Source organism: Camarhynchus parvulus, chromosome 3 (genome assembly GCF_901933205.1).
Source record: "Camarhynchus parvulus chromosome 3, STF_HiC, whole genome shotgun sequence".
Classification (NCBI taxonomy): Eukaryota; Metazoa; Chordata; class Aves; order Passeriformes; family Thraupidae; genus Camarhynchus; species Camarhynchus parvulus.
In genome coordinates, this window is record NC_044573.1 from 49511386 (window position 1) to 49529969 (window position 18584).

Consider the following 18584-nt stretch of genomic DNA (forward strand, 5'->3'; position numbering starts at 1 on the left):
TCACGTGTGTAGGCACTCAGCTCCATGAGCCCATAAGCAAATAGGGCAGTCCACAGGTGTCCACTGTTCTCATGTGCTTGTGAACAAGGCCTTGGGAGACAGCCAGCATAGGACTGAAGAATAACACAAGCTGTAGTTGTGGTGCTGGATGTCAAATTTCAGCCAGCACGCTCAGGTACTCCCAGGGGGTGCTTGAGAAGAGGAGGCTTTGAGGGCTTTCACAGTTCCCCACTCTCAGTAGAAAACAAAAGTTAAGACTAATTTTTGAAATAATACATAGATACCATCTTTTATTAGGTGTAATAAGCATGATGAAAATATTTATGATAAGTTTTTTCTCCTGAATGGATAATATTACACGAAGAATTACAAGTCATTTTATACTAATTGTGTTCTCAACTGTATTTCACTTTGATTTTCTTCCAGCTAGGAAATATTTTTTAAGAGTATTTACATGTTCTTGCCTAATTATGCATTGTTACATACATTCTCCCATTGTTTATGCTCTACCCATCTCTCAATCTCATTGATCAAGATTAGGAGACACTCCATAAAAGTGAATGGAGTTAACTGCTTAGAAAAACCCAGCCAATCAACCAAACAACCAAACAAAAAACTCCAAACAACCCAGGTGAAGCCCTGTGTCTTTATTAATTTTAGCTACCGAAAAGTTTTAACTGAAAAATTTTCTACCTCTAATTTGTTGAAACAAAGAACACTTGGCAGGGCTTTTCATAGTACACAAAATTACAAAATTGCAGATGTGTTACAATAATAAACCTCAGTGGTTAAGGATCTAGATGAGACTCCTTTTCCACATCACATTATTATCCTTTTTTTCACTTAAGAGAATGTATTGAATGTTATAAAGTTAGGTTTAACAAGGCAGAAACCAGCAGAGTCTTGAGTATACTTCATTGTTTGCAGTATATTGAGGCTTGAGGCACTGTGGAGCATAGGATGCTGGAAGATGCTTTATGATGTGATTTTCTCTGTGAGAGCTTTAGTATGAGTTGGTAAGGGATATTTATGCATTTTACAGTTACATATGAATGTATACACTTTCCACTTTTAAAATATTTAAGAACAGCACATCAACAAAAAAGGAGCCTTTTAGCAACTGTATGATACTTACACTCACACTGCTCCAGCTCAACTCCTGAGGTGCAGGGACATCATACCTGACCTTTCTAGACTAGATAAAAAAGTTGGGCCAGTATAGCGGAGCATTTTAAAATCATAGGTTTTGATACAGCCGAAAAAAAATTTCAAGACACCCAAGAAGAAAGCCACACCAGGAGCTTTATCAAACCAGGTCTGCAGGTTGCAGGGGTGGCTTGAAATCCCTTCTGCCTCTGCCCACTCTGTACTGGCACCAGCAATGGCACACCAGGATTCTTAAGGCTTTACTGGTGTTCCTTGCTTACTCTTGCAAATATTTAGAAATAAATATATTCCACATGAATGAGGAAAAGTCAAGATGCTGGCTCTGGTAGGGAGCTTTGATCCCTTCTTTACTCTGTCCTTATCTCTGGCTTAAGTGAATTAATGAAAAATAGAAGCAAAGCTGTGAAGTGCTGGCTGACTAATTTACTACTTTGGCAGTCAGTGGGTAAATGTATTTGATTCTTTGAAAATTGTACAAAATCTTCAGGTTGAAGATGATACAAAATGGGATTTTTCTGAGTTTTTTTCCTTCAGGAGGAAGATAGACATTGTTTTACTTATTGCCAGTTTAATAAGTTCTTTTTATTTAATTACAATTGTGAACGTATTTAAAATGCAATGGAATCCACATAAACTCTACTCATGGAAATGAATGAGGAAAACCAAGGGGTTTTAACATTTGTGCTTTATGTGATCAACTCACATCAGATCTGAAGGTCCAAAATAGAGTAGATAACTTTACTGCAGATGCCAGTGCCATATTTCTACACACATTAGAAAAGTTTCCAGCCTTTTCTACTAACATCTGATGACAATATTCTGAAAAACGTAGCTAGTCTGTCAGGTATCTCTGGAATATGAACACATTTTTCCTGGTGCTTATGGGGAAGAGTAAAAATATGTGGGCTTGACATTACCCAGGATCTGATCTTCATAGTTAGGAAGGCAGCAGAAGAAGAATCCCAAGCATATTTCCATAATGGCGGTGGTCCAGCCAAAGCCATAGGCCCAGCTGAACATATTGATTCCTGTCATCTCAATTTCAGATGAGAACTTTACTGGGTAAATGACCAGGCCCATGATGGAGAACACAGCTGAAGAAACAGGAGAAAACAAAAAAATGTTTAACACCCAGCACCACTGCCATCCTCCATAATCCCTGTAGCTAAACCCATCCAAGTTTTGAAGGATCTGAAAATCAATCCAGTGCCATGAGAGACTTTGATTTTTCATAGAGAGCTCAATTGCACACAGGCAGAGACTTGGGTATCTAATCAGCTGAGGAAAATATCAGTTCTGGAATGGATATATCTGCACAAGCTAAACTTGACCCCACATGCTGCCTTACCAGCCACGAAAAGCAAGCCTCCGATCCCACGGATGAAGTTGAACCGAAGTGTGTCGATGGCAAAAGCTATGATGGCCAGTGCAAAACAGATGACTAGAAGTAGAAAGCCAACCAGGTATGTGGCAGCAGCAGCTCTTCCCCAGGCTGAAATCAAAAGGAAGATATATTAGAAAGGAACAAAAACAAAAACAAAGGCTTGTTTTCTCTGGTTAGTAAGTAAGAGTTAATTTTAAAACCTGTGAAAAGAGGATCATCTCCCAAGAAAAAAAGCATGGGAGCTTTCTCTCTTCTTATAGGTGTGCATTTCAGTTCTACAAGAAATCATGCGCTAAGTGCAGAATGCATAAAATTCCAGATTGGTCTTCTCCTGCAGAATGAAATGGAGGTTTGGATGCAAGCTTACTGTTTAGTTTAAACAACTAAGAATTAAGAGAGAAATGGCTTTAAAGGTGTAAAACTGGACACTGTCCTTCAATAGCAAATATTACCTCAGCAGATGCCATAAAACCAGCTTCCTTTTTCACAGACAAGGAGAATTAAACTGTCCCTGGAACTAATAAAATCTTCCTTCTAAACAAAGTGTTTATAAAAGCACAACCGATCTGGCAAACTTAAAGGTATGAAAATAACCCATAAATGTCAAAATTCAGTGATTTCTGTCTTTCAGCCTTAGTTTAGCTCTGTGTCCTAAATGGAGCTAAGGATTTGGAATTTGTTTTGTAGGGAAATTGGATCTCTGATTTTGGTCCAAATTTAGAACCATTTCAATTCAAAAAGCTTATTCCGGATATTAATTCTTTCATTTTCAAATTATAAATTTTTATGTTATAACACGTTAAAGCAAAGCATATTGCACTAACATAATACAACTGGAAAAATAATATTTATTTAATATTTCAAGACTTGAGGAGCAACTACTGCTCAAAGAGATCAAATTGTCTGGGTGTAAAAAAACCACTTTGACGCATTTTAAATTATGCATTAAATTGAGTAAGCAGTTAAAGTCTGCTAGGCATCTACAGATTTCATCCCCTCATCGAAGCCACTATGTCTTTGTCAAGTGTTGGCTTCTAACCAAATATATGCATCAGCAGTGCCAAAAAATTATCACAGCCCAAACAACCCTGACAATAATTACAACTCAACTTAACTGCAGTGCATGCTGTTCAGTAAAAGTTCCCTCTGAAACTGAGTAAGTAACCTATCAATTTGTTTGCTTTAAGCATTGAAGTAATAAAATGCAAAGTGTCCTGCCTTTCCCTTGACCAGAGTCAGGTAAGCATGAAAGCAACCGACCTGTCCCCAGTGAGCGAAAGCTTGGTGTTCAACCTGTCTTTCCCCAGGGCTCACACCACCACTACTATTAGGCAAGAAAAACGGATCAGGATTTTCCAGCTATCCTTTTCTACCCCTCAGCCCGTCAAAACCAATTTCCCATTTGTTTGCTTTTCAACATTCTCCCTGCTTTATGATTCTTACTGCGTTCTAGCTATTGCACTACATCTTCAGTTTTATTTCATCTCCATTCTCTTTCTTATTCCACAAAGTTTCTGTGTGCTTGTAGGGCTTTTCAACTGGGTCGTTCTTCCCAGTAAACAGGCAGCTGCCTGAGAAGACTGAAAGGGACAGCAATTGTGTTCTTACGTCTCATTTTCTAGCCCACTGTTTTAGCTCAAACTCTTCTCTCTAGGAGTTTACAGGGGACTCAGAGGTAGAGTGTGCAGTGTGGAGACGCAAGAGGGAGGACAGCACCTCAGGCAGAGTATCAGAAGAAACAGTAGAGGAGAGGAATTTCTTACACTGCTCAATATACCCCATTGAAGGTGTTCCTATTCCTAGTCTCTTTGTTACCCCTTTAAAACAGCAAGAAAGGGGCACCTGGCCATAAGAGATTTTTCTCAGCAATGGTGACCTCACTGCTCTTGGATACAAGAGTTCTGGATACTTCTGGTAGAAACGTGAAATTACAAGAACATCTAGAACTTCTTAGTTGCACAATTGCTTGTGGTCCAGGCAAAGGAGCAGACTCAGAGCACAGCTGCCTGCCCAGCAAGTTCTGAGACACCAGGGAGTCCTGGGAGTTCCACCTCCCCGTCTGCCAAAGCTCAGCTCTGCTTCCCAAGAGCAGCTGACGGTAGAGCACTAAGCCCTGGGGTGGGAGCAGCACCTGGGCTGGGGGCTCAGGGAGCTGTGCCTGGTGGCTGCAGACATGTGGGGTGGCACCTTGCCCATGCCAGCAGATCCCTCCCCCGCCAGGCTCAGCCAGGTGTTTTTCCTGAAGTAGTGTTCCAAATGCTGTGACTGTGTGGAAGCAGATTGGGCGCACGCCCAGCCCGCTGGGCACTGCCCATGTGGCAAGAAGAGACTTGCTTGTTGCAGGATGCTTACACCATTTGGAGGCATTGCTCAATCACCTGACAGCCAATTTTTGTAGAACTGACAGCCAACTGGCTCCCAGTTCTACAAAAGGAAAAAAAAAAACCCTCAATGTTGGAAGAAAAACATCACACAGTTCCAAGACAGGAGAGTGCATGAAGAGTGAGTCTCTACTGGGTTTTTTTGAAGAAAAGGATTCTAAGTTCATCTGCCCTTTGCAAAAAGCAGCAGCTATCAGTACTCTTAAGACCATGGTGTGTAAACATCTTACCTTTCTTCAGTAAAAGGTAACAAATGCTTTGTGCAGCAATAATTGCAACTGTTTCTGTATTTCAGAGCCTTATTTTATCTTGTGCCAGCCAAGAGTACTAGAGTAGCTTAGTTCTTTACAAACAGAACTAAGACTTAAAATTCCTTAAAAATGTCAGAATTAGAAGAATTAAACTGGTCAAAACACACTGATAAGCAAGTGGCTAATTTAGTCCCAAATATTTTCTTATCTTCCAACGTTGTGAGGGGTTTTATCTCGAACACTGAGTAAAAATATAAATAAATTGTTCTATCTGCAAAGCTTTTTCTTAAAAATATGAACTCCAGGCCAAAGAATCCTCAGATTCTTTGCACTCAGGTGCAACACCAATTCAGTGTATTCTTGGCTGTAAAATGAGGGCAGTTAAAAGCAGAAAGGGCCCAGTCTACCTGTCACCAAATCAAAAATTGAAACAGAGGGAGCAGCAGGTTACAGGATATCAAACGGACTTTGTAAAAATATTCAGTAGTTTTTGAGATCTACTTTCTCAGCCCCAAAATGGTGATGATTTTTGGCTGTTTAAGAGTTAAAATGCGCTTGTGAGAAAAGAAACGTGTTTATACAAAAGTGTCCTTGAATACCAGCAGCATCCTGTAACACTTTGGTGCCAGTCCCATTTTTCCCTTTTTCAGTTCCTCCATCAGCTGAAAGAACACCAGTGAACACTCTGAAAGGGTTTGTGGGCAGCTACACACCAGCTACTCTTCAAAACTCCTTCTAACTGGCAATTTTCTGAGCAATTTGGTCTTAAACAAGACATTTCTATCCCAAACAGGCAAGAGGAACCCATGTTCTCATACCTATCTCAAGCGAGTGAGGACAGTGCTTGTGATAACAGAGCTTTGTATGTCACTCAGCAGTGATTTGTTGGAATCTGGGCTGTCCAAAGTGAAGTTATTTGTGAGAGTCTGGGCTGTCCAAAGTGGATACAGTAACATGTGACCACTGGAAAATGGAAATAAGTGCCTGACTTCTACAACTCCCTGCTTTGTGAGAAGACCCCTGAGCTAATTTAGAGACCAGAAAGAGCCCTCCATGCCAGGACAGAGCTCATGATATCTTATGAGCTACATAATTAGCTGAGACAGAATTCAATAATAACACAGATTCATTACTCTCCTATTAAAGCTAACTCAGTTTGGAGGCAGCATGACTACCTCTTGTATTGCACCATATAAACACATTTTGATTATCCTATATCTGGCTGCAGCCATAGGGAAGCTGATGGACTTAATTAGACATCCAGGATTAAGAATATCTCCAGTTTCCTGCCTTCCTGATTTTACTCCCTCACACATTCTACAGTTTATGAAAGTGTAAACACTGTCGGTGCTTCACACAAAAAGAAACAAACTTTCTTGCTCAGCAGTCAGTTGAGCCAAAACTTTGAACCACCAAACCTTGTATTTCCTTAGCCTGTCATCTTCATGCTCCAAATGGTACCTTCAAAAAAAGGGCTGTTGTGTCTTGAAAATAGCATATAACCTTTACTTCCTCCATGACAAATACAAATGCCTAAGTTCCTGGTGTATGTGTTTCAAAACATGGGAAAACACTCACAATAACATTCCCATGTTTTTCTTCTGGTACTCCCACACCACATAAACTGCTGAGTCTCTCCTTGGGTGACATTTTCTGAAAGCAACCCCAGAGAGTTCAGAAGTACCACTCCTTGTATGATCAATAAAAACATACTTCTCCAAATTTTCCTCTTGGCTGGAAGCTAAATACACAACTAGCATTGGAAAGAAAAACAAGTATTTATTGTCAGCTCACAGACACCAACAATTATCTAGAGGTTCTTGCTGACTGCAGTGAATTGTGCAGCGATTTGAGGAAGGGTAGGTTTAATTCACAAGAATCAGGGAGGGGTGAAAGAAAATGTAACAGACATTTTGCTCTGTTATCCTTCATAACACTGAGGGAAAGAAACATAAACCCTGTAGTTCTAGCTGCAGTCTTGCAAAGCAACTTTAGGAGGACAAAAATCTGCAGTGGTAGCGATTCATCTCAGTGTTGTACGTAAGGAGGATATTTCTCGGCTGAGTTTGCAGAGCTCAACCTGTTTAACATCTCTCTGATTAAAGGGAAAGAGCATTATTTTGGAAACAAAGCTGAACTCACTTGAGTTTCTCAACCTGGCGTTCTTTGTCAGGGTGTGGTGAGCACTGCAGAGCACATGCTTCACTTTGAAAAGGAACTGCTCTGGCCAGGTTCTACCCATTTCCCTTTGGCTGGTTCTCCTCAAGAAAGTTTCCATGTGAAAGAGCACATGTTTGCAGCAGAACTCGTGTTCCCTTAGCATGACTCTTAAGGTGGTCCATCAAACCCATTAACCCATTAACATCTCTACCAGCCAAAGCTGCTGGTGTACATGCATGCCACTATCATCAGAACTCTGGATTTCCTGTGTTACCTGTGCAACAGGACACAGTGCAAAATCCCATCTTCTGGAAATACTGACTCTGTAACACTGCCAGCTGTGGGGAATTTCTGTGCTCTTTCTGGAAACAAATGCATGCTATAATCTCTGCAATTGTTTGCTGATCACGTGAGCTGGCATTGAAATACCAGTGTGCATGTGTTTGTATACAGCCAAGATAAATCAGAAACCATCAAAAGCAACTTCCTTTGAATAAACTGCATGTGCAGACTGAAAGCCATTGACTGAAAATTATTTCAAAGGAAGTTTGTACAACTGAGAAGAAGATCACATATTACTCATGGATAATTTATGAACAGAATAAAAGGAGGAAAATAATATCAAAGGTATGATTACATATGTACTATTTTCTGAATTTCTGTCTTCATTGCATCTGGATCTTCATTCAGAGAACTTCATTCTCTGTATATCTTTCATATGGGTAGTCAATACTGGAGGATTTTTTTGGTTGAAATTTATATCTTTTGCAATGGAATACAGCATTTTTAGTCTTTCTGTATGACATCCTCTTTGGTAAATTGGTTCTTTTCCCCCTAGAATTACTTTATTAGAATTAATCGGCTGTTAATATGGATTTCTCATTTAATAACAGAGTATTATCTCATGAAAGTCATTTTTGTGTAAGCCAGAACCAGCTTTTATCTTGCCACTATTTAAAAGACAAGCATGAAAACAGAGAATGACCTATTTTGGTTCACATTAGGATAATGTCACGGCCAAAGTTTCTCAAGGATTAGTAACAGGTCCCATAAAAATGAGAAAGGATTAGGACACTAGGACAATTACCCCATAATAATGATTTTAGATGACAACATTAAGGAAAAGAACCTTTATGAGTAGTTCTTCTATCAATAAAACATAGTATACATTAGCAGAAGGCAGTGTTTTGGCCATAGCTGTATGCTAAAATGATAGCTCAGTGTAGCTTGCTGGGCTTTAACTCCTTTAAAGGAAAAATCTATTAATTCCTCACCCCTGACTTCACCCACAAACAAACACAGGCAAAACCTTTATGTAATCTGAAACCCTCCTTTCTTACTGAGGCAAGCAATTAAACTTAAAAGTGATTCTGAGTTGAATTTGAGGGGAGGAGCAGTTGCATCTTGAGGGAGTGGCTCAAATTCATCTCATCATAAGCTCAGACGTGTACAGGCTTGACTTAGAAGCTGGCTTCTGCAAATTCTGCATTAATGAGGGCTGCTCCCTGATGCTTGCTTAGTGCTGGGAAAGCAGAAGGGGCAGAAGGGCTAGAGCCATCATCAAAGGGAGGACCAAGAGAGTAAGTTAGATATTAAGTATAATGCACACACAGTGCCTCAGAATTAAAGGTTTGCTCACAAGAGAGTCAGCGAGTACCCCTATCTCACATTCTCTTCAGAAGCAGTTGCACACACTGGGAAAATCTCAGGATTAAAGCTCAGCCTCGTACACTTTATTGCTATAACATTTTTTTCCTCCTATTTCTTTTTCCTATTTATTTTAAATTAAAGCAGGATTACTTATACTTGGATGTGTACATGGGGTTTGGGAGGGTCAGGTAAATAAAATAGGTAAAGTATTGATTAATCGGTTCATTTACATAAGCTCAGTTAATGAGAATAGCAAGATGTACCTGCTCCCTAATTACCCCTGAGTGGGTTGAAATATTTAATGTGAATTAAACAGCATCGATTTCCATGATAATACAGGCTATGAACTAGGACTTTTAATCAAAACAGTAGAGTGGAACCTTTTAAAAAAAAGTTCTTTTTAAGTTTTATATTCCCAAAGTCATTTGAGACTAATGAACACTGAATTTACATCTTATTTCCATATGAACCAAGAATTGTTGTCACTCTTGATCTGCAGTTTTCATGCTGTGAGCAAACTTTGTTCTGAAACCTTGATGAAAATCACCTTTTGCACTAGGGAATTTCCCACTAGCAGACCGTAGTTGTGAACCTGGATCTGATTTTCTGATAGAAGCAAAATTTTACTATTTGCAAAATAAAGCCCTCAGAATATAAGCAGAAGTCATGCTTTGTACTCATAAAAATATATTGAATTTATTTACTCTTCTTGTTAATGAATTGGCTTTTACAATGCATCCTGAAAATCTTGGTCCTTTTCTGCTTTCTGCTGATGAGGTTGTTAAATGAACTGCACAGAGACTTCCTATTTTTCTGGAGCCTGATTTGGGCACAGCATGCATATGTCAGCGCAGTAGGCGACATTAAATGTACTCAGTTTCAGATTAGTAATTCAGCAGGACTGAAGTGTTATTTAGTACTAGCAGAAGGAAGCCAGATACCTCTGGAACACAGGCTAGTGTCAGCACTCCACAAGCTACTTTGAGTTCCTGGGAATTTTTGAGCAATGAGTTATTTTGTAATGGTACTCGATGAAGAAGAAACATGGCATTACAATGCTCACTGAATCAGTGTGTTTGAGGTGTCTCAGAACAGCACAAGCTGCCAGTAAAAAGTGATACAGAAATGTGAAAGAATGTTCTAATAGTTTTGTTTCTTTTGCTGTTTAACACCTTCTCACTTAAGTAATATGTTTAAACCTACACTGGAATATGAAATGCATCTTGCAGCCCTTATCACTGTTCACACTATGGAGATGTTGTTATGGAAATACTGTATTAGACTACCTCAATAAACTAGAGGAACAGATGAGGTGAAGAGGACTGAGAGTTTGGCCACAAGTTTCCACATGCTGTCAGCAGAGATGTCTCCTATGTAAGTGACTAGAATCCTCTCTTCAGGACTTCAGGGCCTGAAAATGCAAAGTGTTGAGGATCTCCTCAAAATCTTCAGCACCAGCAGTTCGTATCTCCTGATGGGCAGATGAGAATGTTCCACATGACTGCTATTTTTCCACATAATCTAACCGTAATTATTAAGGGGAGGCTGGATAACAAACAGTGGGATTACACATGCAATTGCTCTCTGGAGCATTAATTGCTCAAGAGCATTACTATTATTTAGAAAATAATCTGATTAAATCAATTTGCCACAGAAATTATAAAAGTACAAACTCTAAAACTACAAGGGAAAGCACACAAGAAATTGCAGATAAGGAATAAAAATTTCCATGGTAATTAAATGCTCTGGCCTTGATCCCTTCTCTTATACCTGTTTAGAAACAATGGAGTGTCTTCTACAAGCTGGGGAAAAATCAAATGTTTTCTTTCCTTCTTGCATCATTCCTTACAAACACTGTTGTGATTTTTTCATTAGCTATATGTTTAAAACTGTATTTTTTCTCATTCTAAACTCTGAATAATTATTGAGTATTCTACATTATTCGGTAACTAATCTTGTAATCTCATTTCTCCCTGCTTAATACCAGGGAACATTATACTTTAAGGAAAATGATGTCTTAGGAAATCATATGCTTCTCTACACACTGTAATTAAAGCTACAGACAACCACTTTATATAGATATAACTATTTTATGCTACAATACAGCAGGAACAGCAGCAACCTTTTGTTTTCATTTCACCCTGTGCCAAAGGAGTCGAGGTTTGCCCTTTAATCCAGGCCATGCACAGAGCAGAGCTGGGCTCCATCCTGGGCTCTCCCACAGGCTTCTTGATCTGCTCAGAAACCTCCCCAGCCTCTTTCCCAGCTGCAAAGACACTTTTGCAAAACTACTTCGATGTTACCAAATTCTGAAAGCTGTTAAGTGCAGAACCTTAACTTCAGGAAAAATCTGCAATAAAGGCCCAGTGAGCTGGTCCCTACTTCAAAAGCACAGTTACTTGTTTACTTCATTTCTGTTGTGATGTACAGACACCCTCAGATGCCAGAGAGACACTGTGACATCTTGTTTGTCCTCCATCTGCTGTATCCCATCCTGCCCCTCTGAAAATATCCCCATGTCACTCTGCTCAGGGTGCTTGCTTTATCATGAGGCAAGTAAGGGTTTCCCCATGTTGGGATTAGGGGCTGGCTGTCAGATATGATGGGAATGTGGAGGAAGGAAAAACAGTTTTATGCAGGTGGTGTGGCAGTGGCAAAACTTGGTGCCTGGTCTGTCCTGTGCCCCGGGTGTAATGAGCCACTGCTCTGATGGAGAAGATCATTTTCCAGAGGGAGAGCTGTGTGGCCAGCAGCGCAAGGCCAGTGCTAGATGCAGTACTAAGAGAGAGACTTTGGAAACTGACCCCAGCTACACCATGTAACCTTGCTGTTGTATCACTACTTGGGTATTTTTAGTAAGTGATTTCCATTTTGTTCTTCCTCCAGGATAATAAATGATGCTTCACTGTGGTAAAATATTCCCTGGAAACAAAAGCCTGGTACAGGCAAAATGGGGGGAAAAATCTACTCATCAATGGGGATGCAGAATACTTCTTTTCTCAAAAGGATATTACTTTTGCAACATTTCCTTCTTTCACTTATCCTGTAGCCATACTTATCTGCTGTCATATTTGAAGTAGATTTTGTTCATTATAATCATACTATACTAGCCTTCTTATCTTGCAGTATTGCATTCATATTCATAGACAAAAATAAAACTGGATATCTAGAACACAGTTGCCCATTATTTGCCTGCAAGACAAGCTGCACAAAGGGATCCCTTCCAGATGGCAAAATCATTCATTCCTCCACTAATCTCCACAGCCACAAACCCCTCCACACATCCCAGGAAAAACATATAATATAATATTACTATGTGAAAATAAGTGAAGATGTGGATTTCACTTGCCATATGGAAATGCCTTTTCCTGATTTTTTCCCCAAGATCTCTGTTTGCACTATGCAAATAAAATGATCTCGCCAATGTACACTTTAAAATTACAGTTGTTTTGATGGCAGCATTTGCAAATGGAAGAACTGCAAGGCTGGATGGAAGATAACAAGGGACAAGTGTAGTCACAAGTTTTTCACCCTTTGTGCATCACATTCAGATGAATAAAATCAGTTCTTTCCCCCCACATTATTTATCTTTATTATGTATTTACCTACACATGTTTAAACATCTTCAAAGCCTGCAGTGGAATAAATTACATACTGAAGAAATGTCTCAGGTCTGCAAGACACACCTTGTTCAAGACAGGTAATACAGCCAAAGAATAAGAAAAACAAAGGAGTGCTGTGCCAGCATCATGATGGGGTTTAACCTGGGCATTTTCTTTGTAAGCTCAGCCATGTCCCACTGAGGTACATTCCATATTGCTCATTATCTATCCAAAAAGTCTTAATCTCTCTTTGTATGTGTTCAAGCATGTCATCAGATTGAGCCCTTTGTTTTTTCAAGTGCAAGAACAATGAAGAGCAAAAGCAATGAATCTCTCAGTCCCTCATCCTTAATTCCCTGCATTTTGAGTAAGTGTCCTAATGCACTGGATATTTTTTCATATCAAGTTCTATTTATTTGAACTAAATGTGCTTGAAAAGCAACAGTCTTTGATAAAGTCTACATGGGTGTCATATGTTTAAAGCAGATGAGTTGAAGTCTTTGAGAAGATAACAGAATGTATAAACTCTTCATATTCTCACTTTCCAGAGAGCTCATCAACTTTGCAAAAGACCATGGGTTAGCAGATGCTTTCTTAGCAGTGCACCAGTGGAGTTACTCCACTGCCTTTTCAAAAAAAAAAAAAAAATCAAAACCTCTGAACTGCACTGATGCAGCCAGCGAAATATTCAACCTTCTTCCCTTCCAATATAATCAACCTCAGTGACACTGGGTTTTTGCCTTTCAAGTGTATAAACATATCTTGAGCCAAACAACTGAGATTCAAGGGGAATTATAAACATTGCACGTGCAGAATTTGATTTGAATTTGCACATTATAATTAACAACTTGCAAGGATGTTGCAATTACATCTAATTATGATAGGATGAAGATGACTGTAGTGGATTAAGATAACTACACTGTCCAAGTCATGTTGACAATATTTGCTGGCAGCTGCTGGGGTACACATACATATAATGTTTACCAGTGAAACCACCCCTGCAGGAGGGCCAAATTTCAGAACCTACCCAGCCAGTGGCAGATTAGGCAGGGAAGCTGAGAGTAAAGGTCAGAAGAAACAAGATGGAAACTGTGGAACAGAGGTGGGAAAAGAGATCTCATCTCGGGAATGCTGTAAAACATTTATGTCCTTTAGGTTTACATCACATCTTTGTCTCTGTGCTCAGGAAGGCGTGTAATTACACTTTGTTTAACCAGCACTGTGTTTAGCTTGGCACAAAGTTAAACATCCCACAGAACATGATGCTGAATGCTTGTTTTCCATGACCTTTCTGGAGGACAGTAGATAAATTTAATCCCAGAATGACTAAAAGCCTCTATTTCATCACTAATGCAGGTACAATCAGGCTCAACACAAGACCTGGATGCTGACAAATGAGATACTCTCATGGCCTGGTCTTTTGGGTGGAATCCAAGACCAGGATCAGCCACCTCTGCCCTGCATGAGAAAAGGTGGGAGTCACAAAAGAAACATCCCAACCCTGCATCACTGAGCACGGAAAAATAGAGAACAGGATTGGATCTGAGCACATCCGACCTCTGTCAAGAAGGGGTCTAAGGGAAAGGTCTGGAAAAGATCAGGACAGTGACATGAGTTTGCAACCTTAACAGTCAGGTGTACAGTCCTCTTCTTGGTCAGGGATAACTCACCCCCATGAAGGGCAAGGTCTGCATTTTAATGGCATAATCTGGCAAAGGCAGAAGCCTAGCAGCGTAACCCATTCTTACCTGGCCTTTGCATACCTTGTTTACATACAGCCTTCACATATTCTCCCACTGGCTAGGCGACTCCATTGTGCCAGACATATCCAGGAAACTTTGTCTAGGAGGATTTTGAGGATTTGCTTAGGCTTCCTGGGTATTTAATCACCTTGAAGAGTTCAGGTGAGAGATGCATGCCTAATGAGGGCACAAACAGCATTTCTAATGCTTTCAGAAGAGTCACTGGATTCTCCAATGTACCCACTGGATAATGTCCTGCATGTGTGTACCAAGTCCAAAATGTTAGTGTAAAAAGTGCTGGACTTATTGTGGATGTGATTCATGGTAACCCCAGACATTGCAGGACAGTCCACACAGAGGATGACCTCCCTGATTTGTCTGGAGATGCTGTCCAATTTCCAGGGGAAACTGTGCATACAGCTGCAGAATTTAAAGCTATCAGAGTGAGGCAGGATAAAGAAGGAAGTGAAATGCCAAACACCTACGTAGGTCCCAGAACTAAGGAGAAATTTCTCTTCTGTTATCAAGAGAAGCAAGGTGAAACATCTCTGTGTTTCCTATCCAGTTAAAGCTGGCATTCATAGCATTCTCCAGGGCCTAACTTGGAGACTTGGAGATCAAGAGGAGGGCTTGCTTTTCAGGAAACTTAGGAGCAAACTCAGGACTGAGAGCCCTCTACTAAGCATCATGCTCTTTCTCCTTCTCTCACATGCCATGTGGCAGAGGACCATTTGTTGGTTTGATTTATACCCAGCCACAGAGCTGATGCTGGAGCCCTGACAGCAGGGCTGGATGGTGATGCTCAGTGGAGCTGGTCATGCCTGGAGCCCTACACTCACAGAGGCCTGCTGCAATTAACTCATTACAGCTGAATTTTGTGCATAGAAGGTAGAGTTTCATGACATACAATAAACCTTCAGGAACAATTCTGAAGTGCTGTAATAAATGATCCCTGAGATTGCTTCAGCAAGTGTTTTTACTCTTATTTTTAACAAGAAGAACTGAGATTCTGAGCCCTTAGAGAAAAGGTTCTTCCTTGTAATTTGAATGAGCAAAAATTTTAAGAACTCTTGAACTTCTATTCCAGTTCAAGCTAACAGCCCTTCATTCACTATTACTTGTTTCAAACCATGGCCAAAAGCAAATATACAGAAAGAAAAAAAAAGAGGAAAAATAAAAAAGGAACAGAGCACATCCAAAGTGACCCTTCTCTTGGGCTATTCTCCCACACTTGTGGTTTATGTCTTTTCAAACTGAAGATTGCACCCAGGTCAACATGTTTAATAGCATGCTTCACCAAAACTTAGTACGAACAAGAAATCCTTTCATCTTTTAAAGATTTCTTTCATAATCACAAGGAGACTCTTTCACACGACCCACCTACCGGAGCAGTTTCAGGGCAGCATTCTGCAGCCTGACACTCCCTGGGAATATCTTGCTGCCATCTTACATTTTTACCTCCCTGTTTCTGGCACTCAGACCTGCTTGTCACACTAATGCCAGGCTTCCTCACACAACTTGTTGTTTGGATGTTTGATCACCGGTAGCCGTTAAGTTTTGGGAAGCAGTGATTAGTGAGAAGAGGTTACCAGACTCTTCCGAGAGAGGAAAAAATCCTGTATTATTTTTTGCACCGTACCATACCACACGTGGGTTTTTATGTATTATGTAATGCTCTAGGTTCTTTTCTGCACAGGGGTGCGAGGCCATTTTATTTCTTCACCCGGTTAGTCAAAAGCCTCGGTGTACTCAGTGACAGTCCCTATTGCCTGTGGCTTCATATATAAATGCCAGGTATTGGGTGATGCAGTTAGGAGACCTGCGGGAAGGTGACCTGGGGAATGTGACCCTCTGCTTCGGAGCCTGCTCCCCGCCACCCCTGTCGGCGCTTACCGTAGCCCATGAGGGACTCGCAGCTCCATGCCCCGCCCTGGTCACCCCTCCTGCAGATCTGCCAGAGCGACGCTTGCAGCACGTAGGGCAAGGTCTGCGACTCCAGCCAGCCCCAGCCCGCCAGCGCGATGATGCCGAAGATGACCCCGATGCCCAGGAGCAGGGGCAGGATCCATCTGCAGCGCGTGTAGTCCAGGCCGTACTTCACCATGGCGGGGGGCAGGTGCTGGCAGGACAAGGCCTCTCTGCCACAGGCTGCCTTTGCTGAGCTCCTGGAAAGGCGCTGCCGGCACCTGAGAACGCCTGTGCAGATGTTGGGGAAAGGCTTTTCAGCCAGGACAGACACAGCAGAGAGGGAGGGAGGGAGGGAGGGAGGGAGGGAGGGAGGGATGAAGGGAGGGAAGGAGCTCCACCTAGATTCAGATGAGTAAGAGCTGCCACTGAGAAATAACCAGTTGAGCTGGGGAGAAGCTTCCAGGCTGGATTTATCTGTGAGATCTTCTCTGCCCTGCTGACTAGGTTACAAATCAGGAGATGTTTACCCTCAGCATTTAACCCTTTCCTTCCTGACATCCCCACCAGCTGCTGTGATTACACCTTTCCATCTTCGAAGGGATTTGCATTATGGCAGGAGACAGCAGAGACGAGAGGGAACTGTTTGCACGACATGGTGGATGTTTCTGAGACTTGCCACCTGGAGGCTGTGAGCTGCCTTTCTAGGGTTCCATTTAAAAATAAAATCATACCTTATTATTTACCTTATTTATGAGTATTAAAGAAATTCCCATAGCTGTTATAAAGCTAAGGCAATAAAAGAATGTCACTGTTGGCTCTTCCCCTTCTGGAGCATAGGTACAGAGGAAAAGAAAACTATAGTATGATCTGGATATAACCTTACTGGGAGAACAAAAGCTGAATTGTGATTTGACTGAGCCTCCCAAACACTCCCAGAGTGTGGATCTGGCTGTAGAAGCGCTGCCTGGGGCCTGTCAGAGCCTGTCTGCAGCTGCTAGCAGTGCAAGGCAGAGATGAGCCATCACCTCTCTGTGCCCTGGGAGGACGCCCAGCAAGTGCAGGGCAGAGCTTCCTGTCTGTCAGCTCAGAAGCGATATTGCTGTGCTCCCTGCACTCTCCCTTTGAACTAACACGTGCTACTACCTAGTATTTTGGTAGGGCCCAATTACATTTACATCTGGAAGCAGCTGCAGCCCTTGATCAAAGCTGGTTTATGTGAAACACAGTTAAGCCCAGAGGATGTGAAGTATCCTTTGCTGCCATGGTGGATTTTGTCAGGTAGGGCTGCATCCAGATACTGAGCTTGTTTACTCAAAGAAATTTGTTATTGTATTGCAGCTGTCATGGTGCAATGTGACAGCTATGAACTGTTTGTGAACTGCACAGCACTTTTCTGAATTAATACTCATAAATCAATAATGGCCTAAATAAAGGAATTTAATAATTTACATTGCACTGATACACTGTGCCTGAAGAGGTATTGAGCTTGAACCAAACTGGAACATCCACAGCAATGAGCTGCAGCACAGTGAAGAAGTAGTAACTCCATAAAGAATTAGATTTGAAGATGTAAATTTGACACCATGCCTTATCTCTCATCAGATACTTTGTTTGCCTGCTGGTAGATTAGCAGTGGCGTGGCTTCCTTATCTCTCATTCTGGCCAGCTGAAGCATGCTGCCAGCAGCTTTCCTGTGGCACAGATAGTCCAGTATCCCTGTGGCTGTGAGAGGTCCATCCGGGGTATCCAACAGGCTTCTCTGACAGCAGGAGACATTTTTACTGTTTTGACCATTGAATTTGAATGTTGCTGAAAGCTACAGCCAACTATGAAGACACCTTAGCTGCTGTTTTGAGTTGGAAATAAGGGATGATCTCACCTTTTTTTGGGTGGGGGGTTTGGTTTGTTTTTTTGGTTTTTTTTTTTTTTGTTTTGTTTTTGTTTTTGTTTTTGTTGTTGTTGTTGTTGTTGTAAAGGAAACTTTATGGAACAACCATTTCCTTTCAATAGAATGTATCTTCCGTTGTAGCCCACATTTGTGCTATCCACAAATTCACTTATCATTAACCTAATGTTTAAAATACAATTTACCTGCTCTATAACACTGCAATATACAATTTTTAAATTAAAGCCAGTGTCATTTGAAGCCCAACCTTAGTATGCTATGCTGCTACCTACAGGTTTTCCAAGTCTGTATATACATTCTTTCTGTTACCGCAGCTGAGGTAGAAGTGGACACAATAGAATCCAAAAGTTTGAGAGAACGCAGGTTTGGATATTAAATGGTTTTTAAAAGATGGCTTCAGAAATACTTGTGAATGTGGCAGCAGAGTGTAGAC

General features: G+C 41.0%; 1 protein-coding gene across 1 annotated transcript; it reads right to left on the reverse strand.

Moving 5' to 3' along the window:
* Positions 1 to 459: 459 nt before the first annotated feature.
* LOC115902571 (p53 apoptosis effector related to PMP-22-like) lies at positions 460 to 16591 on the reverse strand. Its single transcript, XM_030946185.1, has 3 exons — positions 16231 to 16591; positions 2516 to 2659; positions 460 to 2261 (listed from the first exon to the last, which is right to left on the reverse strand). Exons 1-3 carry the CDS (start codon positions 16439 to 16441, stop codon positions 2047 to 2049), a joined length of 570 nt encoding a protein of 189 aa, XP_030802045.1. The 5' UTR covers positions 16442 to 16591; the 3' UTR covers positions 460 to 2046.
* Positions 16592 to 18584: the final 1993 nt, after the last annotated feature.

Bases quoted from the DNA above. Each gene is read 5' to 3' on its own strand.
- LOC115902571 (XM_030946185.1), bottom strand. From the start codon at position 16,441: ATGGTGAAGTACGGCCTGGACTACACGCGCTGCAGATGGATCCTGCCC. The intron at 2,660-16,230 runs GTAAGCGCCGAC...TTTTGATTTCAG, and splicing joins CGAGTCCCTCATGGGCTACG to CCTGGGGAAGAGCTGCTGCT. The intron at 2,262-2,515 runs GTAAGGCAGCAT...CTGTTTCTTCAG, and splicing joins AGGCTTGCTTTTCGTGGCTG to CTGTGTTCTCCATCATGGGC.